General features: G+C 34.7%; 1 protein-coding gene across 3 annotated transcripts in view; it reads left to right on the top strand.

The window, feature by feature from the left end:
- HOMER1 (homer scaffold protein 1) overlaps positions 1-23487 on the top strand; it is a 127488-nt gene extending 104001 nt beyond the window's left edge. For 2 of the 3 annotated variants that reach the window (XM_012766776.3, XM_012766777.3), the window contains exons 6-9: positions 3589-3745; positions 7698-7808; positions 8439-8519; positions 15792-23487. In XM_012766776.3, the coding sequence (XP_012622230.1) occupies positions 3589-3745; positions 7698-7808; positions 8439-8519; positions 15792-15980 (538 nt within the window). In that variant the 3' untranslated portion in view covers positions 15981-23487. Of the gene's footprint in view, positions 1-3588; positions 3746-7697; positions 7809-8438; positions 8520-15791 lie in introns of those variants that run through there. The other variant, XR_012921701.1, reaches the window with a different exon arrangement.
- The last annotated feature ends 317 nt before the right edge of the window (positions 23488-23804 follow it).

Below are 23804 nucleotides of genomic sequence, written 5' to 3'. Positions count from 1 at the left end.
CATGTGTCTGTGTCCTAATCTCCTTTTATAAGGACATATGTCATATTGGATTAGGGCCCACCCTAATGACCTCATTAAACCTTAATTACCCTTTGAAGACTCTGTCTCCTAATATAATCATACTGTGAGGTACTGGGGGTTAGGACTTCAACATACGGATTTTGGGGAGACACAAGTCAGCCCATAACAACAGAATTGGAAAGTTGGTAACAGGAGGCTTATGCAGGAGGATCACTTGAGCCTAGGACTTCAAGGCTGCAGTGAGCTATGATTGTGCCTCTGTATTTTAGCCTGGGCAACTGAGTGAGACCCCTGTTTCATTAAAAAAAGAAAAGAAGGGGGGAGGGGGGCGGGTATATACATACATAGTGAGTGAGATGTGCACCATCTGGGGGATGGTCATGATGGAGACTCAGACTTTTGGGGGGAGGGGGGGAAATGGGCATTTATTGAAACCTCAAAATCTGTATCCCCATAATATGCCAAAATAAAAAAAATAATTAAAAAAAAAATAAAAAAAATAAAAAAAATAAAAAAAAAAGAAAAGAAAAGAAAAAGTAAGAAATGTAGATCTAGGACAGCACTGTCCAAAACTTTGTTGTGATGAAATATTTTATATCGTTGCAGTCCAGTATGATAGCCACTAGCTGTATGTGGCTGTTGAGTGGATGCAATGTGCCTAATGGGACTGAGAAGCTGGATTTTTAACTTTATTTAATTTTAAAAGCTGTTTAAGGCCGGGCGCTGTGGCTCACGCCTGTAATCCTAGCTCTTGGGAGGCCGAGGCGGGCGGATTGCTCAAGGTCAGGAGTTCAAAACCAGCCTGAGCAAGAGCGAGACCCCGTCTCTACTATAAATAGAAAGAAATTAATTGGCCAACTGATATATATATAAAAAATTAGCCGGGCATGGTGGCGCATGCCTGTAGTCCCAGCTACTCGGGAGGCTGAGGCAGAAGGATCACTCAAGCCCAGGAGATTGAGGTTGCTGTGAGCTAGGCTAACGCCATGGCACTCACTCTAGCCTGGGCAACAAAGTGAGACTCTGTCTCAAAAAAAAAAAAAAAAAAAGCTGTTTAAATGTAAATGGCCACATGCTAACATTTGGAAGATGTAGATCTTGATAATCTCTTTATATTGACACATAAAGAACTGAGGATCAAAGTAGTTGAGAGATAGGTCCAAGATCACACAGATAATTATTGAAATAATTGTGTAGTAGGCTGAGTTCTTGAATTCTTAATGTATTTTGTTACCTATAGACTATAAAATTAAACCTAGAGAAATATAATATAAAAATATCTTCATTTTTGTTTTTTCTCCTGCTACAAAGACATGTGGTAATTCATCTTATTTTATAATTGTATAATATTGACAAGTGGATTTTAGAAATAAATACTCAAAATCATTTTTTCTTCTCTTTAATTTTTAAAGGGGTTTGCTATTTGCATATAGCAAGTGTTTAAATTAGCTCGTAAGACTTCAGTTGTCAGATTGAAGGGTCCATTTAAATAAAACTCATCTCTTCAGAGGAAAAACTGGTAGGTGGTTTTTTAAAAAAAACTGTAATTCAGTTAGAGCAGGTGAATTGTTACATGCTTTACTCAGAAGATCTGAATCTGAAAAATCATTTCACATAGGAAGAATTTAAAAAGATCTTGCTTTTTGAGGATAGAAATGGATTGTTAATAGCTTAGGTTATTATTTGATTCCGTTCTTTTATGTTTTGTTGAGATTTTCTTAGTAAACTTTAGGAATATTTTTAACTTTTCATTTTAAACTAATTTTAGACTTACAGAAGAGTTGCAAAATCTATAGAGTCCTCATATACCCCTCACTCAGCTTCCCTTAATGTTAACATCTTGCATAACCATTATATAATTATCAAACTCAGGAAATTAGCATTGATACAATATTACTAACTAAACTATAGTTTTCTCCATGTCCCTTTTCTGTTCTAGGAACCTATCCAGGATCCCACCTTGCATTTAATTGTTATTTCTTCTTTGTTTCCTTCACTCTGTGCCTTAGTCTTTTTTTCATTTTCTTCACACTTTTGAAGGATTTCAATTATTTTGCAGAATATCTCTCAGTTTCTCTTTATTTGACTGAAGTGAAGTATTTTTGGCAAAAATACCACAGAAACAATCTGTGTCCTTCTCCATGCATAATATCTAGGTGTTCATGATGTTGATATGTCTTATTACTAGTGATGACCTTTAGAAGGTTGATGGTGGAAACTATGATTTGTTTTATATAATATATATTAAAGTTACTATAAAATACCAACCACCAAAGCATTTGCTTTGTGTTGCCAATTTAGCAAACACAAAAACAGTGATTGAAACTGGGTGTAAGTATCACTAGTTACTTATGGGATGAAGTTAGTAAAAGTTTACTAATAGAAATAAACTATTCAGTGATGATGAGAAAGAAAAATAAGTTTTTTCTCTCAAATGAGGCAAGTCTTTCTTCATTAGAAAGTTAAGAAAGGAATTCGCAAAAGAGAGTTCTTCCCAACTAATAGAATTGTCTTTGTAATAGAAAATTGTCTAAGCTGAGGTATTTAACTCTAGGTAACTTATCAAGTAGAGCATTGAATGAGGAAAAAGGTGATTGCTTTAGTCTTCTTATGTATATGACATTGGAATTATATCAGAAATCATCATTAGAACCAATTTCTAAGTGTAGCCTATCATATGAGATCCATTTATTGCAGCAAATTTTTGTATTTTGGGCATCTTAAAATCCTGAATAAGATTAAATAAATTGACAACAATTACAAAAGAAATACTGCATTACATGTCTAAAACCTTATTGATGTTTAAGCATCCTCATTTGTTTCATTAAGGAATGAAATTTCCTTAATGAGCTGGGTGTGATACATCACGTCTATAATCCTGGCACTTTGGGAGGCCAAGGCGGGAGGATCATTTGAGCCCAGAAGTTTGAGGCCAGCCTGGACAACATAGTGAGACACCCCCCCATCTCTAAAAAAAGAAAAAAAATTTTATTTTTTAATTAACCAGGAGCCATGGCATGCACCTATATGTAGTCCTAGCTACTCTGGAGGCTGAGGCAGGAGGCTCGCTTAAGCCCAGGAGTTCGAGGCTGCAGTGAGCTATGATTGCGCCACTGAATTCCACCCTGAGTTATACAGCCATATCCTATCTCTAAAAAAAATTTCTTTTTTATTTTAAAAATAATGAAATTGTATTGTAGGCTTTGACACTCTTAAAAATATAATACATCATTATTAGGTTTTGTTTATAGATGTTTTTGGGATATAATGTTTATTCCTCCAAAGAGAATGGGAAGAAACTCTTCTATAGATACCTGTATCTGTCACAGTGAAGATGGGAATTATTCCACATTAAGCCTAGTACTTTGGTACTTTTTATAGTTCTTCACTTGCCAGAATTTCTTCACTAGGAACATTTCAGTAAAGCATTTGTGTTTTTGTTCTTTTGGGGTTGTCTTTGAAAACATTCTTAGACTATAAACCCTATAATAAAACTGAGTATTTCTGTCCCTTCAAAGTAACAATATACAGTATAATGGATAGAATTTTCTTTTTATTTCATTTTAGTGCAGCAATCAGCAAACACTGGGAGGCTGAACTGGCTACCCTTAAAGGAAATAATGCCAAACTCACTGCAGCCCTGTTGGAGTCCACTGCCAATGTGAAACAATGGAAACAGCAACTTGCTGCGTATCAAGAGGAAGCAGAACGTCTGCACAAGCGGGTAATTTCAGGGCTGCTGTCCAGAGGGATTTTGGGCTGATAGGCTTTCTTGATCAGAGGAAATTTGCATGTAGATTCAGCACAGAGACATCTTCTAGGGTTATTTGTTGGTTGTCAAAATATATACATGGGTTGTATTACATGGATTCGTTTAGTTAAGAAAAATATTTTCCACAGATTAATGACAAAGAGGAATATAGTCAGCTATTGAAGTCAAAAGGCCTGATTGCAAATTCCACTTTGCCAGTTATTAGCAGTATGACCTTTAGTAAGTTATTTTCCTCTTTCAACTCTGTATTCTCATCTATAAAATAGGAATAACATATTCTCTGTACGGTTCCTGTGAAAATTGAGATCCTTAATTGGCATGCAGTTGTATTGAGTCAAAAATACATATTCTGTACAATTCCTGTGAAAAATGTGGTATGTAGTTGCACTGACTCGTTGAGTTGCAATGAGTTAATGAGCTGATTTTATCATTTTACTTGTTTTTTTAAAAAGGAACAATTTAAAAATATAGGTAGAAAACTCTTTATAAAAGTTAGTGACATTAGGCAGGGCATGGTGCCTCATACCTGTTATCCTAGCACTTTGAGAGGCCAAGGCAGGAGGACTGCCTAAGGCCAGGAGTTTGAGACCAACCTGAGCAAGATAGCAATACCTCATCTCTACAAAAAATAGAAAAATTAGATAAGCATGGTGGCGCATGCCTATAGTCCCAGCTACTCAGGAGGCTAAGGCAGGAGGATTGCTTGAGCCCTGGAGTTTGAGGTTGCAATGAACTATGATGATGCCACTGCACTCTAGCTTGTGCAACAGAGTGGGACCCTGTCTCAAAAAAAAAAAAAAAATTAAAATGTAATATTAGAGATTTGGGGCAGAAAAAGAAAACCAGAAATCCCTATGTCGTTAATATCAGAAGCCCGATTACTTATAAAGAATTTTTTTTTTTTTTTTTTTTTTTTTTTTTTTTTTTTTTTACTAAATAGTTTGCTGATGCTATATAAAGAATTTTTTAAATTCAAAGCATGGAAATGGCATTTATCCAACAGGAAGCAGATGCCACTAATTTCTCTTCTTAAAAAAGATGCCAAAGAGATGAACTGCGTGGACAATAGGGAATAGGCTTAATAACAGAGCACAATTTCAGGTAATAGGACCAGGATGACATGAGAAGTAAGGTAGAAATGGAATAGAAACAGGTAGGGAAAGTTAGAAACTTGAGTAAATATCATTCGATCTTATATATAAAAATTAATATATAAAATGTTAAAAAGAACCAAAAAAACAAAAATTAACTTATGAGAGGGCAGCGGGGTAAGGAGAGTTGTTTAATGGGTATGGACTCTCAGTTTTGCAAGATAAAAGAGTTCTAGAGATCTATTTCACAATACTGAATATACTTAATGCTACAAAACTGTATACTTAAAAATGATTACAATGATAAATTTTGTTATATATTTTTACCACAACAAAAAAAACAAAACTTATCTTCTGATTGTGAGCACTAAAAAAAAAAAATTAACATGATCATTAAATCATAGCCAATAAATATCCATTAAGCAGTTATCATGTCTCCTTATTATATAATCTCTGCCTTTAAGGAATTTTTGCTTTATATAGCCAATTGACTATCAAAGAATTTAAGAAAAGAAAGAAACAGAATCTTTTTATTTACTAACATGTTTATAATTTCCAATGTTCTTTCCTTTCTGTAGATCTGAATTTCCATCAGGTATCATTTCCTTTTGGCCTGAATAACTTCTTTTGGCATTTGTTGTTCTACAAGTATACTGGCAACAAATTATTTCAGCTTTTATTTAGACAGATTTTTGTCTTGACTACAAGTTACAGTTTACTATTTTTTTCATATGTCTAGTCATTTTTGATTGTGTATTGGATTTTTTAAATGAGATGTAGTGACAGATTTTGTTATCTTTGAATAGTGTCAATTTTTTGTTTCGGCAGACAGTTAAATTATTTGTGGATTACCTTGAATTTGTAGAGTCAAGGACTTTATGCTTTGTTGGGGTTGGTTTATTTCAATTTTGCTCTAATCCTAGGCTAAATCACTTAGTCCTAGGAAATTCTTATCTCTAAAACATAATTCTGAAGTTTCACTGGAAAGCTTGAGGTTGAGGTGTTTACCAAAGTCCTTTATTGGCCAGACTAGAACTTCAAACTGCTTTTCTGTGTTGAGTACCACCACAGCTTAGTTCTTTCTGCTTTTTTCCCACTCTCTTTAGCTGTTCAACTATTCTAAGGAGTGTCAAAGTCCTCAAGCTCCTCAGATAAATAAGACTATGGCTTCTGCTTGAGTTCAGTGGAGCAGTACTGCCATACTGCAGAGTGCCTTCAGGCAAAAAAGACATTTAAATGTATATTTCACTCAAAATGACCTCTTTCTTTCAGTCTTTGGCCCAATTTGATTACTCACCAGGGGCTTCAAACAGTTGATTTTTATGTTTTGCCCACAGTTTGTTATCTATGGGAAAGTTATTCCAATAAAAACTTCTCTTTTGCTATCAGAACTGGAACTCCCCTTAAGGAATTTATATAACCAGACAAAGAAACCTAATATATATTAAATAATAAGGAAATAATTTCCAAGATTTTTGAACAGATGCTCAGTTTTACAAATCAGAGGACAGAAGAGCCTTGAGGGCTTGAGCAGATAAGTAAGGATTTTCTGGAGAAAGTATGTGCTGAGCTAGGAGTTGAGGGTTTGGTAGGATCTGTATGGTTTTCAGAGGGAAGTGGGGACATTCTAGTAAAATCAGTAAGATGGGCATGAACATGGTTTGTTCTTTGCCTGCTTTTAATTGGAAGTACACACTGGGTATCTTGGGCAATGAGGATAAATAGGATAAGTAGGTTGGGGCCAGTGCATGGAGGAGCTGAGAGTTTAGATTTGATATTGTAAAAAAGATGAGCCGTTGAAAGGCTTTGAGTGGAGGTGTCACACAGTAAAAGACAAATCTGTTAGTAATTTGCAGAATCGATAAAAATAGGAAAAATTCTAATTAAGTCCACTGGGAGGCTATTGCTTTTGTTCAGGCCTGGATGATAGTGTCTGTACAAGGCTATTAGTATATAATCAAAAAGAAGAAAATGATGAGAGTAGAGTTACAGAGTGTAGAGAGTAATTAGATATTTGGAAAAGGCAAGGGAGAGGGATTCACTCTGTTTACTTAATAGTCTGGAATTTACTTTAGTAACCAAAATTTATGAGAGCCTGATGTGTGTAAAGAGCTGTGATGTGGGGGGGGGGGTGTATTTATGTTTACTTCTGCCTGTTTTGACTTGATTTTTGGATGGTATAACTTCAAGGAAAAATACCCTTCTCTGTTTTTCAAAAAATATCAAGTGCTCATTAAAAGTTATGTTGCTTTTTGGGCCCTCAGTAAATTCTTATTGACTAAAATGTAATCTTATCCATAAGAGGCACTACTGATGTGAAGTCATTCTCGTATCAAATGATTTAAGTTGTATTTTAAGCCTATCTTTTCTTCCAGATTCTCTTACATTTTGGAAATGTATTTGAAAAAATTCTCACTTTTGCAAGGCCAGTTTTCAGAACCCATATTTAATTTGAAGGCTACAGATGGAGGGCAGATGGCCATATCTGATCTTAAATATGTTTTCAGAAGAAATTTTTAAAGAAGACTTTCGTTATAATGATTTTCTACTGTTATTAATCCCTTATTAAGCTTTTCTAACCCTTGTATGACCAAGCCATATAAATAATTATTTCCTTTGGTTTTTTCCCTGTGTCCTAAAGTTATATCTTTAAAGAATCTATTCATTCCACCCTGAGTGTCTTAATATTTCTCAAAATTTATTTTCATATATTGATTCTAAATTCATTTTTCACTTATTGGAGGGTTATGTCTTCAATGAGATACTCTTTGAAACTGCCATCTAATTTAACCTGTTTTCTCATTTAATTTTAGGTGACTGAGCTGGAATGTGTTAGTAGCCAGGCAAATGCAGTGCATACCCATAAGACAGAATTAAATCAGACAATACAAGAACTGGAAGAGACACTCAAAGTGAAGGAAGAGGTATTTGCTAGTTTTTGCTCATCTGTAGTCTAGCTAACATATGTTTATAAACTATGAGTTGGTGTCAAATTTAAAGGAATTTGATGGAATAAAGTAAGGTTGTGGGCTTTTTATTTTGTATTTAGGATGAAATTTTTCTTGAGTTGTATTAAGCTTGTTCGTATTTTCTCCATCTTTATTTCTGCTGTTATGAACTATGATAAGGCAGTCAGACTGAGATACTGCCTGTTACCTTCTGTATGAGAGTTGCATTTATACAATCAACAGAAAGCCATTAGAGTTTAAATGACTTTTATAAGCTGTTGCTTTCTTTGGTTTCCAGTCAAAAGGTTTACTATCCTAGGAAAGAATTATATCCACAAAGCTTTAAACACTAAAATGTTCAGATTATTGTTTCTGAGCAGTGTCATATGAATGATACCAAGTTTAGACTTGTTTGTTGCTTAAGATTATTCTGTTCTAGACAACATACCTATTAAAGATGAGTTCATCCCTCTAAAAGTCAGTATAAAGGAATTTTTAAGTAATCTTTTTGGAAGAACTGGGACAATAATTTCAGGGAAAACTAAGGGCTTCCTTTTCCTTGATTTACTTTTAATGTTGTTAAAGACATTGTTCTACCTTTTCTAGGAAATAGAAAGATTAAAACAAGAAATTGATAATGCCAGAGAACTACAAGAGCAGAGGGACTCTTTGACCCAGAAACTACAGGTAACCTATAATAAATTTTTTTTTATTCATTTCTGCATAGAAAAACATTTTTTCACAAAGTAATGACCTTTTTTCTGAGACTCCATTTTATAGGTTTTGGTCATTTTTCTTTTTGAGGAATTTTGATTCATGCCTCATCTTTGATTTTTCAAAAACTACTTGATAACTTTTCTAGGTAGCTTATAATCATCATAGATGGTCATTTGTAAGTTAAAAATTTTTAGTAAATTATTTTGGAAAATTTTTTGACATAAAAAATACCCTGGTTTAATGATAATTTCTCAAATAGATTTCATTCAATTTAGGAACTCAGCTCATTTTTTTGCAGTGAAATAATGTATGAATTATAGCAGTAATTGTGCCCTAAATAGAACGCAAGTGAGTGCTTCTTTTCTTTCTTCAGTCCAATTCATTTTACTAACTTTTTCTGCATTAATAGTATGCTTTCTGATTCTAATTTATATACGAACATCATGAATTAGTGGTAGTCAGACATGGCAAGGAAAGATTTTTTGGAATTCATTATCAAAATCTCCTGCCAGCTCAAGTACTTTTCTTACACTCCCATGGTTAGCTGCCGCAATAAAGAATGGTTAGGACCATTTTGGAGTAAAAATAAGTATGTGTATAGAGTGAGGAATTTGGAATAAGGCATAATAAGAGGGACCTGATAACCCTGATTGAAAGGAGGACCTAGATTATAAAAAGAATGGCCAGCATGTATTGAGTGTTTGCTATGTAGCATACACTGGGCTAAGCACTTTACTTTTATTATACATTTAATCCATGTAACAGTCCTAATAATCCAGATAAAGAAACTGAGGCTTGGAGAGGTTAACTTGTCCAACCTATATCTTAATGGTGACAGTCAAATTTTAAAGCCTGTGTCTTTGACCACCAAACTATAATAGAGACCCTACATAATGAAAACACGTTCCTTATATAAAATGAAATACTTCCTTCTTCAATTCCCATCACTGGCTTTCAGCAATCTGGGAAAAAAGAGATCATTTGTTTTGGCTTGCCTTGTGGGCAGTTTTGCACCTCAGGATATTTAGCAATTTGTGGAGATGTTTTTTATTTTTACAACCTAGGGAGGGTGGTGTGCAACTGATATCTAGTAGGCAATGCCAGGGATGCTGCTAAACATCAGAATATCCAGCTCAAAAGGTCAGCCGAGGCTCAGAAACTCTGGAGTCAAACTAGAATATGAAGCATGGAATCCAGGCTGGAATAACAGAGGGAAATTCAGTCTGGTTAGTCTGGTTTTTTCTTTTGTTTGTTTTGGGTTTTGAGTGCTTGCTATTATTCAGGTGTATGCTAAGCACTTCCATATGTTAGCGCTAATTCTCACATTAACAGTTGGAGTATCCCATTTTCAAAGAGAAGACAAGCAGTTCAGAGGTGTTAACAAGTTTTAATCAAGGCACTTAGCTAAAAAGTAATGTAGCCTAGATTTATTTGATTCCAAAGTCTCTGTTCCTTCTACATTACCACACTTCTTCAACAACAAGCACCCAAGCTATCCCTAATGATTCTTTTAAAAAATACTTTCGGTATGTGCAAATTCACGTTGTCTTACATATGAAGAGAAACCAAGACAAGATTTATTCATATCAGACCTCTATGTTGGTACTTTAAATGTCTTTTATCATTGATTGAGCAGTAATTGAATTTTATAGCTGGTACCTGAAATTGTGAAAATTAATTCTTACCCGTTCTTTTACTGAATATCAAAAATAATTATCAAAAACAGCCTACCTGGAAGCTTTCAAAAACCTAAAGGTGAATTCTAAAAAGACCAAGCCACAGAAATAACTCATGTTTTTTTCCAATTCAAGCAAAGTTTGTCTTCTGCAGGCTAATGCCTCCCACTTACACATCTCCTATTTATCCAAAGTCCCACCTGCCTTGAACCTCTATTTATAAGTTCAGTCCAGAAAATTGGGATCAGTAAATTCCTTGGATGGTAAAGGAACTTCTGAAATTGTAGTACATGGAGTTGGATTAGAGGTATGAATATGTATAGAAAATTCATAGTTATGGGTAAATTAAGAATATTATAGTTTTTCTAATTTACAAGTTTTTGATATTCGGAAATATTTGGATATTTCTAAATATCAATGTAACATATGCTCATTGTAAAAAATTTAGAAAAAGTTGGAAAAATATTCTTTTTTTTTGAGACAGAGTCTCACTCTCTTGGCCAGGCTAGAGTGCTGTGGCATCAGCCTAGCTCACAGCAACCTCAATCTCGTTGGGTCAAGCAATCCTCTTGCCTCAGCCTCCCGAGTAACTGGGACTACAGGCATGTGCCACCATGCCCGACTAATTTTTTCTATATATTTTTAGTTGGCCAATTAATTTCTTTCTATTTTTAGTAGAGACGGGGTCTCGCTCTTGCTTAGGCTGATCTCGAACACTTGACCTTGAGCGATCTGCCCGCCTCAGCCTCCCAGAGTGCTAGGATTATAGGTGTGAGCCACCTCGCCTGGCCTGGAAAAATATTCTTAGCAGGTTAAAAAAATCAATCATAATCCCATCATCCTAAGGCAAAACATTTGGCATTTCTTTGCCCAGTGTTTGTTTGGATAATATTATGTCCTTTATTTCTAGGAGATTTTCTTGTATAAAAATTTTAAATATTCTGTTCCAGTATGTTATTTTTCTTCTTGAGGAGTTCTAATCATATGTGATTGGATTGTCTTTTCTTGTTCTGTGTTTCAACCAGAACTCCAACTATTTTCCCTACTTTATCTCACTTTCATTCTCTAGGATTTTTTTAAAATAATAAGTAACAATTGAATTAAAAGTAGTTTTTAATCAAATCTATTTTTCCTCAGAGACCTTTTTTATTTGAGACAGAGTCTCGCTTTCTTGCCTAGGCTAGAGTGAGTGCCGTGGCGTCAGCCTAGCTCACAGCAACCTCAAACTCCTGGGCTCAAGCAATCCTACTGCCTCAGCCTCCCGTGTTGCTGGGACTACAGGCATGCGCCACCATGCCCGGCTAATTTTTTTTTTATATATATATTAGTTGGCCAATTGATTTCTTTCTATTTTTATAGTAGAGACGGGGTCTCGCTCAGGCTGGTTTTGAACTCCTGACCTTGAGCAATCCGCCCGCCTCGGCCTCCCAGAGTGCTAGGATTACAAGCGTGAGCCACCACGCCCGGCCTCCTCAGAGACCTTTATAACTCATTCTTCATTTCTGATATAATTTTGCCTTTTTTCTTCTTTTTTTTATTATTTACTTTATTAATTATTTCTCACTTTTTTTTTGGATGCCTTAACCTTTTTTCTTCTGTTTGTCTCCTGGGTTGGATCAATTTTCCTGTTTTTAGGGGGTTTTTGTACCCATTTTTATTTATAGTTTTTTAATATCTAATTCAAGCTTTTTTATTTTTTTATTTTATTTTATTTTATTTTTTTTGGGAAGAAATAAGCGAAGGAATAATTCAAGCTTTTTTGGAATACTTGTTTGAGAATATTTAATTCAGAATAGAGTGTTCTGTTAGAGTTTTCTTCTGCTTAGTAGTTGGTTTGGGGGGAGATTTTTAATTTTCATCTACTAAAGTGTTTTCAATATTTTCTATTTTCTTCTTCTAATAGTTTGGGTAAATGAAGTTTGCTTATACCTTTGCATTTTTTTGAGTAGAAGGGTGGTTTGGTTTAGTTCAAAAACAACTTCCTTTAGCAGACGTGACGGTGTGCTTCCTGCAGTCCTACTCAGGAGGCTGAGGCAGAAGGATTGCTTGAGCCCGAGAGTTCGAGGTTATAGTGAACTGTGACAGCACTACTGCACTCCAGCCTGAGCAATAGAGCGAGACCCTGTTTCAGTCAATCAATAAATTCATACATACTTTTAAAACTCTCTTTTGCAAAGACAATGGGAAGAGAGATTGTACCCTACAATATTTTAATTTTCTTTTGTCATGCAAGATCTTAAATGTCCGTATCTTGCTTCTTTTTTCCTTTACCATATTATTTCAAAACAGTCCTTTCTCTTTCTTTTACCTTCTTCTCCTAAGCAGTGTCTTTTGCCTTTCTAAGACTACCTCCTCAAGTTTCATGTGTACACTGTGAAATTCCTTTCTGTAGTCTACTCTGTTGCTCTGGGGTAGTTTTTTCAGTATTTTGGCATTCATGGTGGTCTTCCTGTTTCTTAAGCTTACCATAGTTCAATCCTAGGCCTTTCATCCTTGTCTTCACTCTTAAGTGCATTGGCCCCCACAACCCTCCCTTCCCTCTACAAAGGGAAATTGGTGCTTATATTTTCTAATTACAGCTAATTTATGTCTGTATTGTTGTCTGTCTTCTGGTTGCATTGAAGTCATGAAATTTGCCTGGTTTCATTCCAAATATTTGTTTATATAGTTTTGGAGGATGGTTGATAGATTTCAATGTACACAGTCACATACTCAGCTACCCAGAAATCTATTCTGTTTACTTTATTTCTAGAGTCATCCTTTTAGAATGTGTGCTCTATTAAACAAGTACCTTCTTTGTTGTATTTACTGTTTTATCCCCAATGCCTAGTACTTAGAAGATGTTCAGTAAGTAATTGTTGAGTAACTTCTTCAAAATACGTGTGTCTGTTACCCATTTTTCTGTTGAATTATTAATACTTGTCTTGATGATTTCTATTTCTATTTCCTATTATGTATAAAGGTTACCAGTTAATAGGGCTATAATATATCTTAATCATAAGAGCTTACAGTGTGAATCAGATGTCAATAAAGACAATTTTTCTGTATCTTTTATTTAGATTTAATGATGCACACTTTACATTGATAGAAAATTAAGCTGATCTAGTCCTATTGGTAGTGGTCATAACTGTTTAATTTTCCTTTAATTACTCTAGTGTTTTAGGTTCCATATATAACAGATACAGAGCATGACTTTCTGCCCAGAAGGATTTTATACTTTCAGTTTTTGCCTTTTAAAGCATTGAAAAGGAAGTTAGCGATTCCAGCCTACAGTGTTTTTGTGAGCACTGAAGCATGCCTCTCTCTGGGTGTCCCTTACATCAGTAGAGGGAAATAGTAGGGGAAAATGGTTATGAGCAGACAAATGAGTTTGCAGGGAGAATGAAAGGAAAAAGGGAGAAGGTTGGAAAATATGGACGAAAAGTAAGACAATTGGGAAGTGCCACTAACCACAACTTCAGTTACATCTTGTGGGCCCCTGTGCTCTATCTAGGTCTATTCTTGCTCTAGAAACATATTCTCTCTGCCTAAAAATAGACTAGCTTCATCAGCAATGTATTAGATCCCTTTTGTTATCTAGCTAGTAAAATTCCTACAAACAGAGAGATGGCTTAGAGTAGGAAATTCATTCTAGAGAGAACAACACACTTTTATTAGCTGAGGGAATTTTGTGTTTTGCTTGCTTCCATTGAAAATGTTTGTATGTTTCATTGATTGGCAAAGAAACAAGGGAGTCTTTCATTTTTAGGAAGGCCTTAGAGGGCAAACTGGGTGGTGCCTGGTGAAGTGGGTGTTTGCAAGTGAATGACATTTGGTCTATTTTTATAGTTGGAAACATTCTATCCTTAAGCTTATTGTTTAAGCAGGCAGGAGAGCATGCTGTGCGATCATGAGTGGAATTGTTGCATTTGATCTCAGGATCTGTTTCCTCCCTCATAATTTTAACAGCCTCCAGTATTTGGCTTCTGAATTTATAAATATTTTATTAGTTTCAGATTCTGTTCTCAAGGTACTAATCTTTACCTTGCAGATTATTTGAAGGAAAGAGATTAGAAACATACCTGGTTAATATCTAACAGTAAATACTTTGAGATTTAGATTGAGATACTATAAATTCTTCCTTTATAAATTATTATAACTATTTGATTCCTTTCTTATGTTTTCTCAGGCTGTTGCAACTCATCTGTGACATCCTGGCTTGAGCCTTGCTCTTATCTCTCTCAATGTAAACTAAGAGTTATTACTTTCTTAAATGTATTCAAGACAATTTTCCATTTTTTTTTCTTGAAAGTTTAATTTCTGTGGATATTGTGGGAAAAATTAATTTTTAGGAAAAGAAAGTTCATAATTTGAACACCAGAACTATTTTTTTATTTCCTATTTGTATATTAATTCTTGGTGTTTGTCCTTGTGCATACAAATTTTTGCCCAGTTTCAGTGAGCTGCTTTCTATTCTATTCTTTTCATTTAACATTTACCAGATTGTCTTTCAATAATACAATGAAAAGAAAATTTCCACTGTCCTTTAGACTCAATAGAATTTATTTAGATATGTACATTTAAATGATGTATTAACATTTGAAACATTTTATTTTCTGAGGCTGATTCATGTTGTATAACTAAGACCAAAATGTTTTCATTGTCCCATATAATTTACATATTTGAATATAATTTGTTTTAGTCACTTAATTCCTTTTAAATGTAAAAGTGAGTTTTCCAGGAAGGTTGTATAATTTTCAATTTGTTGCTTATCTAAACAGCTTATTTAAGGTGTAACAGTTGGCTTTCTGCCCTTTTTTAAAACAATGATAATTTCTAAATAATTTTTAAGTATGGTAGAGTTTTCTGTGTCAAAAACATGTTTTTAAACTTTTTTTTTCTGACATGAACATTTGATTCCCTTTTATCATTTTTTCTTTTCTTGGTTTACAGTATATTGAAAGTGTTAGCTTTATAATTCTCTAATATGTACAGTTATATGTCTTCATTACAGTTTTTTAGCAATTGAGCTATATTCTTTACGCAGGCATTCATTTGATATTGAGGCGCAAGGCAAAAACTAATTATTCTATTCAGAGGATCCTAAAATCTCATTTCAGAGAGTTGTTTCTTCTTTAAATCTTTGTCCAGAGTTTCCAGTAAGAAAAGAAGTTACTTTCTTTTTTTCCCCCCTCTGCCTGCTTTAACCTGAGATTGCTAACAACTGTACAATCGGAAAAGTAGGTGAGCAGCAATAAAAATGAGATGTAAATGATCCATAAAATGAGTCTCAGTCCTCTCTTGGTATTTGAAGTACCTAGAGTATTACCTGGCACAAAGTCATTAGATTTTTGTTGGGTGGTTAGATAGTTTCATAAACAAGCCAGTCAGTAAAACCACATGGATCTCTGAGATGGCCAAATTTGAAATCTCCTTAAATTGTGTTAAATTGAGAATCTGAAACTCATCCTAATTGTCAAACTGCATTGATTGCCACAAGATTAGTAATAACAGAAAGCTGTATTGTTTTTAAGTGATGAATTGACATATATATACATACATATATATTACACTTTTGTTTCTGAAGGAAGTAGAAATTCGGAACAAAGACCTGGAGGGACAACTGTCTGACTTAGAGCAACGTCTGGAGAAAAGTCAGAATGAACAAGAAGCTTTTCGCAATAACCTGAAGACACTCTTAGAAATTCTGGATGGAAAAATATTTGAACTAACAGAATTACGAGATAACTTGGCCAAGCTACTAGAATGCAGCTAAGGAAAGTAAAATTTCAGTGCCAATTGATTAAAAGATACACTGTCTCTCTTCATAGGACTGTTTGGGCTCTGCATCAAGATTGCACAAAAAATTTGAATATCACTCCTCCAGGAGGAAGATCTTTTGAAAATTGGAATTGTATATTTCAGTGTAAATTTTAGAATTCAGCTTGTAGCTAGTTGGGGATAAAACGAGATGAAAAACTTGAACTACAAATTACCTCCATGTATATTATTGGCCATAGTTAACTAGAAAGTTATAAATAGATACTTAATGCAATCCTTTTTTCTGATATTAGCCAATGGGAGAATTAACAATGTCTGGGTCACATCCCCTTTTTGTGTTCAACACAGTGAAGATTATCTGCTTTTTAAATTAATTTATTTACGATATCTAGAGCTGTGTTTTGTGCAGAAACTTAGTGATGAAAGCCCTGTCTTTTGTTGTAATCTGAATAATTTCTCAGGATATTTTTGCACTGCTGAAAAGCAGTGCCATTACCAATTAATTCTTGCCAGGAGTGAGAGAGAGCTGCATCTTTAATTGAAATATAGTATAACTGGGTGTATAGAATTCTTCCCTTTTTTTGTGCTGGAAGATATTTCACTCTGGTGACTATTCTGGTACACTCTGGTGTTCTCTAATCTTGTCTGTTGTATAGTTTACTTTTCCATATTGATTCCATGTATTTATGAGAAGATATTGTCTCCCATTTTATTACACATTTTAAAGCCAATTAATGAAGGCAGCTGAGTCCCTCAGAAATTTTTCTTTTTAAATTTCTAATAAATTTGACACACAGTACTGAAATACAGCAGACCGTCATTGACGGTCTGGTCTAGCAATGTTAAGTATATTTACAGAATATGCAGTTACATTTATTTATATATTTTGCAAGAAATTTTTTCTGAATGATCAATGCATTTCAATTTATGAATAATAATGGTTATTGGGGAACTGTTTATTATAGATAATTTTAAGGTGTATAGCTATTTTAAAGAGGATCCATTTACATCAAACAGCCAATCAGAGGACTATATCTGAATTGTGATGGTGGCAGATGGAGATGGAGTCATGTGCTCTATCTGGGTCTTCACATCAATCACATCTTTATTCAAACCTTACAAGGCAATATTCTGAACTGTTAACTAGGCATTTCAAAACAGGAATTAAGTTCAATAGGCTCTTCTCAGTGAACAGGTTTTAATGTTGTTTTGATGTAATTTTAAAAGACTTTTAGCAAACATGCATTTCTTTATATGATATATTTCTTTTACAAAGCTATTTTAAAAGTAAGCCGAGTGCTGTCTAGTCTGCTTATGGAGTAGGAATTGCATCAGAGTACATATATTCTTGCTGTACTATGCCTGTGATGTTGAGGAGGGTCTTTTTTAAAGTGTATGCTTGAGTATCTGACTCTATGGAGTCTATAAATGCACTGACTTTTTGTTTGTACCCCAAAATGATTGAATTGTTAAGTACAAAATTAAGCTAATGAATTAATTTGTAGCCATTTTTTTCACTCATAAACAGCTACTCAACACTAGACAATTTTGTTTTACATGTATGTGTATGTATGTAAATACATACATATTAATTTATATGAGAGTGAAAAATAAATGATTTGTTTTTAAAGTTAGTTTCTAAAGTGAGTTTTCAGACGTTTCTGAAAAGTTTATAACAGACACTTAATCATCATGTATTATACGTGCTATAACATCATGTAAGTTACCTCCATCTATTTTAGGATATTTTCCTCACCTATTTATCATAGGGAGAATAATAGAGATACACATGCTCAGAGCTGAGATATTTCTCTGATAAATCAGGTAATAAAATTTATTTGATTGATGGAATTTTGAAGTAGATGTGATTTTATCCATCAGTTTCTGAGTAACAAAGAGCACCAGGTTTTAATTTAAATAGGGGATTTAACACTAGGGATCAGGGAATTTAGTTATGAAGAGTTAAAAAAATTTTAAAAAACAGTGTAAGCTGTTGAAATGATAAGTGAATTATTTTAATGATGTAATAAAATATTTTTAAATTTTGACATAGTGGTCATTTAATGGGAAAATAACTCACCAAAATGTCTCCACTTGAATTGTATTGATAATGTGAGACATATGTGTAATTCAATATATACATATACCCATATGTATATACAGAAAATTATTTTTAATATTTTCCTACTGATATGAAATTTAAAATTGGAAATTTTGTGAGTGTTTTCCTTGTCCAATAGAGCCTAATTGTTTCTTTTTTTAGTGATTTAACAATTTCTTGAGGGCTGCACCTTTAAATTCCCAGATTGTCAATAGACATGTACAGTATATGGGATAAGGTGGACACAAGTGCACATATAAATAAAATCTTCTTAAGACTATTTTAAACATTCATTTACAGTAGGAAAATATCTAGAAATCATCATCTACAAGTCATAATTAGATTGTGTGCCTACTGTAGTTTTTTCCATTTCTGTATTATATAAATAAACGTTTGCATATTAAAATTTGATTTTCCCAGAGACAAGTATTATATAATGTATCTATATTTAGATGAAACTGTGGTAATATATTTGTCAGAAAACAGTGCTGGGGACTGTAGCCTGAACATGTGGACTTGAAGTGACACGAAGGAGAGCAAAGGTTGATCCCATTGTGTATAAGTTATTCTATGAGAACTATGAATCCTTGTACAAAAACAAAAACTGAAAAAAAAAAAGAAAAACAAAAATACAGTTTTTATTTTGAAATACATTTGTTGTTCTCTGGAGAATGTACTTTATCTTTTTTTCCTTCCAGTCTTTTACAGATACTTAAAAGCATTTAAGTGATGACAGCATTTACTTAAATCTTACAGGTGCTACTGGATTTTGCATTAGTATGTTATGTTGTGAAATCCTAACTTTGACATAAAAAGTTTTATAAGTATTTCCCTGCCTCGAAAATTAGTTTTTGTTTCTTTCTCTTCCTCTCTCTCTCTCTCTCTCTCTCTCTCTCCCTCCTCTCCACCCCCATTTCTCCTTCTCTTCCCCTTTCTCTCTGCAGACTAAAAAATATTCATGAAGCTGCATCCCACCTTGTCCCTGTAGAAGACCTCCAGCACCATCATACATTGGATGTTTTGCTGTCATTGAACTGTTGGGAAGCAGTTGGAGGAAAAACTTAACACTTTTTTCCCCCAGGTGGAACTAAAAGGGACACTCAAAGTTTAGCTGCCGCCACTACCCTCTTTTAAAGCTCGTTTCTTTGCCCTGTTGAAATTAAATTTATTCATTAACATGTGTGCTGCGGTCTTCCATGTTTTTATTTAACTCTGAAGTATGCACTTCAACAGCTTTCCTGTTGGGGTCCTGATTTTCTGTCCGTACTGGAATGGGCGGCAGGCCAGGGGGAAAGTTTGTTGGGTGACAGTGGTTTGTTGCTGATTTTTTTAATCCTCTTGTTTGATATCAAATGATTTTAACATCCTGAAGTCATGAAATTACCTTCCTTGAATTTTTGCCTCCTGAATATATAGGATTGTTGTTCCATTATCATTCATGAGGTGAATTCATTTATATAAACTCTTAAAAGAAGAAAACTTTTAAGTAAAAAGCATGAGGTAAATTAATTTATATAAAATCTTAAAAGAAGAAAAATCTCAGAAGTTGAGGTTGACAGTTTTTAAAAATTTCTCAGTAGGACGCTGTGCTATAACTTTAGTAGGAATAAATATTTGTTGAGAAGATAATTTGTATGTGAAAGAATATTTTAGAAATTACTAAAAGGATCATTTAGAGAGGAAGCAAATGTATCAATCATCTTAACGCTAAATTTTGAAAGTGTATTTTTTCATAATATTTATTTTAAATTGGACCTTAAATTTTTTACGACAATTTTTCTTTATGGGAAACCAATATGTAGATGTCACGTAAATACAAGCATAGTTACTGAATTAAAGAAGTATTTTGCTTTTTAAAAAATAATTACCAAGTGAAATAGCTAATAATTTTATCCCAGAAAATTCAAAAACTTGGTCAGCACTAAACTGCGTAGTGGTTTCTGCTTAGTGTATTACATAGAAAAAACACATTTTAAGTCATTTTTGCCAAAAACGTGTGACCCAGGGAGAGAAATTGCATCTGTGCTAGAATAGAAAGAAGGCCACAAACTCTCGGTTGACTTCTGGTCAATGCTCTGATCTCCGTAAGAACTCTTCTGTCCTTCAGAATAGAGGACACATTCCAGAGGATACCAGGAGTCGGGGTGGGAAGAGGATATTTTTTGTGAAAGCAGACCTTGCAAAATGAATAGGAACATGCTGCCTTCAGTTTTTACCTAACGTACAGTGGGATAGCCAGAAACACATATGCGCCCCCAACTGTTTCCTACCCTGTTCCTGCTTTTAACTAAAGAAATTGGGATTGCCCTAATGAATTTCAGACTTTCAGAGGACCCTGTCCCTTGTCTTATCAGGATTTATAACTTAATATAAGACACCTAACATTCAGAACTTACCATTCTATGGGATTCTGACCTACTTTTGTCAGTTATTTTCATGTCATATACAACCAAGGATAGAAATATTACTTTGCTTTTTCCTAATAATGCCAAATGAAGGTATTAATAATGGATGCCTAAGAAATGTAAAATTAAGGCCATTTCTATAGCACAGAAAAATGTCTTGTGAATATTTTTTCTATTAACAATCATGATTTTTTTCCTTGTTATCTGTGTATTATAACAACTGTATATACAGTTACATAGTCATATCTGTATGGCTTGTGGATGTGACTGACTTGATTGTTCTACCTTATTTTATGAGAATGACAGTCTCAGGAAGCATGGCTAGAAAGTGGACATGATTGAAGCAAATGCTTTCCCTACAACTTCTGTATGAAATGGAACAGCAAGGAGTATTTGTGGAATGTCTGCTGTGTTACAGGCACTGTACTAATTGTTTGACTTTTGATTTCTACATAAAGCAACCCTGGTGTTCCTTTGGGAGGGGAGGGAGACAAGGAAGGGGAAAGGCTCAAATAATTGCACCTGTTCTGTTCCCATGATTATCAGTCTGGTACAGCAGTAAGAAGGTAGAGGTCTTGCTCATGTTTCTGGTACAGTTTTTCCCTCTAGCTTGTCTCCCTTGCCTCTCTAGCATATCTCTGTTAGGGGACTTGTTAACTAAATATTTCATATTTACTCTTCTTGAATGTCTTCTTCAGCCTTCTTTGGTGTTTATAAAGTGCTTGTTACCATGAAGTTATAAATCATATCTTCTTTGCAGGTGTCATATTTATGAAATATGTTTTGGTCCCAATTTATCTTAAACTTACAGACTTCCAATAGTACAACAAAAGTAAGTAATTCTTCACATGTAGAATTTTAATCTATAAAATTTAAGTAGCAAACTATAAAAGATGTTGGGAAAGCAGCTTCTCTCTTAAAGTTCCTAGTGAAACTGGTTGTAAATCTGTAAAACTCATATCCTAACACTAAACAGGAGTTCAACAGGATGTGAGTTTTATAGTCGGTACTGGGCGACTTTGTGATCAATTCCAAAGAAGTTAAAGCCTTTCCACATTGATCCAATTATCAGATCAGTTGTAGAAGTAGCACATGGCTCTAGGATATTTAGATGGATGATACTAGAGATCAGGGTGAAAACATTTTGTATAGTTCCCAGTCAGGAGAGACAATGAATACTTATAGAAGTACCTGCATTGTCCTAGGCAGGGGATAGGGAATATAAAAACCTTCCAGGAGACCAGGCATGGTGGCTCATGCCTATAATCCTAGCACTTTGGGAGGCCAAGGCAGGAGGATCGCTTGAGGCCAGGAGTTCGAGAACAACCTGAGTGAGGCCCCGTCAGTACAAAAAAATAGAAAAATTAGCTTGACATGGTGGCATGTGCCTGTAGTCCCAGCTACTTGGGAAGCTGAGCTATGATGACACCAGTGCACTCTAGCCTCAGGCTACAGAGCGAGACCCTGTCTTGAAAAAAGGAAAAGACCTCCAGAATTAGATTTTTTTATGAATCAAATTATCAACATTTTTATTATAAATTATACATAACATAAAATTTACCATTTTAACCATTTTAAGTGTACAATTTAGTGGCATTAAGTGCATTCACAATATTATGTAATCATTACCACTATCCATTTTCAGAACTTTTCATCAGCCCAAGCAGAAACTCTGTACCCATTTAATAGTAACTCCCCATTCCTCCTCCACTCCTGGCCCCCTGCCAAGCCCCTGGTAACCTCTGGTCTACCTTATCCCTCTAGGGACTTGTCTATTATAAGTACCTCATATGAGTGGAATCATATTTGTATTTTTGTATGTATCTTTTTCACTTAGCATAATATTTTCAAGATTATCCATGTTGTCGCATGTATCAGAATTTCATTCCTTTTTGAGGCTGAATAATTTTTCATTGTGTGGATATATTAAATAAGATATTTTGTTTATCTAGTCATCTGTTGATGGACACTCAGGTCATACCCACCTTTTGGCTGTTGTAAATAATGCTAACATTTGTATACAGTATCTGTTTGAGTCCCTGCTTTTGGTTATATGCCTGGGAGTAGGATTGCTGGATCATATGATAATTCTATGTTTAACTTTTTGAGGAACCACCAAAGGATTTGGGTTTGAATTGGGTAAACGTAAAAGATTTGTAGAACAAAGTACCAGTTCACAGGGAAAGCAGTCTTGGGGTTAGTGTTTTATCAATAGACCTGTATTTGATTCATTGGCCTCCAAGTCATGTCTTTTATTCAGTCTTTTCTAAAACATTTATTGAGCACCTGCTATATCCCAGGCTCCATTTGGAGTATAAAGAAACTCACAATTTAGTTACTTCCCAGTGCACAAGTTCTGTGATAAAGGAGATGCTAGTGCGGGGAAGCCCAGAGGGAAGAGGGATTGGGAAGTCTTTCCCAAAGGAGATGATGCCTGCCTGAGTCCTGATGGAGGTGCAAGAGCTAGGTAGCTAAAGAAGGGGTCAGAGAGGGTTGCAGAGAGTATGTCTTGTGCAAAGGCTCAGAGTGGGGAAAGCACTGGGACATTTAGAAAATGAGAATGGGCCAGAGCTGCTGAAGCATAGGATGTTAGGGAAGGGCATGGTAAAGATGGTCATGGAGAAGAAGGCAAAGGGAAAACAGGAAGGGACTCTAAGTCATATGAAAGACTTGGGTTTCATTCTGAAGGACATTGAGGAATTTCTGTTTGCAAAGAAATGATGTGATCAAAAATATGTTTTGTAAGTCAGGCAACTGTGCGTATCACAATCCTTTTTGAGAGGCTGCCTTATGGCAGTGGTGATGAGGACGGAAAAGATGGAATGGATTCAGAAAGTATTTAGGAAGTGAAATTAGTAGGACTTCTTGACTGATTTAAATGGGAAGGAAAAGAGGAACCTAGGCACAGTGTAATCCCAGTTACTCAAGAGGCAGAAGTGGGAGATTGCTTGAGGCCGGGAGTTTGAAGTTCTAGTCACTTTGATCACACCTGAGAATAGATACTGCATAGCAAGGCCCCGTCTCTTAAAAAAAGAAGAAGGAATGGAAAAAAAGTGGACTACAGGATGACTTCTGGATCTCTTGAGTTGGACAATCAGGTGAACAACCCCATTTACTAAGATAGTTCCTCAAGGGAGGAGAGAAGCTTAGTTTGGGTGGAGGTGAGAAGGCAGAGACAAAGGAATATGAATGATGAGTTCTGTTTTGAGTTTTACATGCCTCTAGGATATTCATGTGGAGCTGTGGGTCTAGATAGAGCTTGAGAGAGAAATATGAGCTGGAGATAGATATTTGGGAGTTGTCACTATATGTA

Source organism: Microcebus murinus, chromosome 11 (genome assembly GCF_040939455.1).
Source record: "Microcebus murinus isolate Inina chromosome 11, M.murinus_Inina_mat1.0, whole genome shotgun sequence".
Classification (NCBI taxonomy): domain Eukaryota; kingdom Metazoa; phylum Chordata; class Mammalia; order Primates; family Cheirogaleidae; genus Microcebus; species Microcebus murinus.
This window is presented reverse-complemented; position numbering and strand designations above follow the sequence as displayed.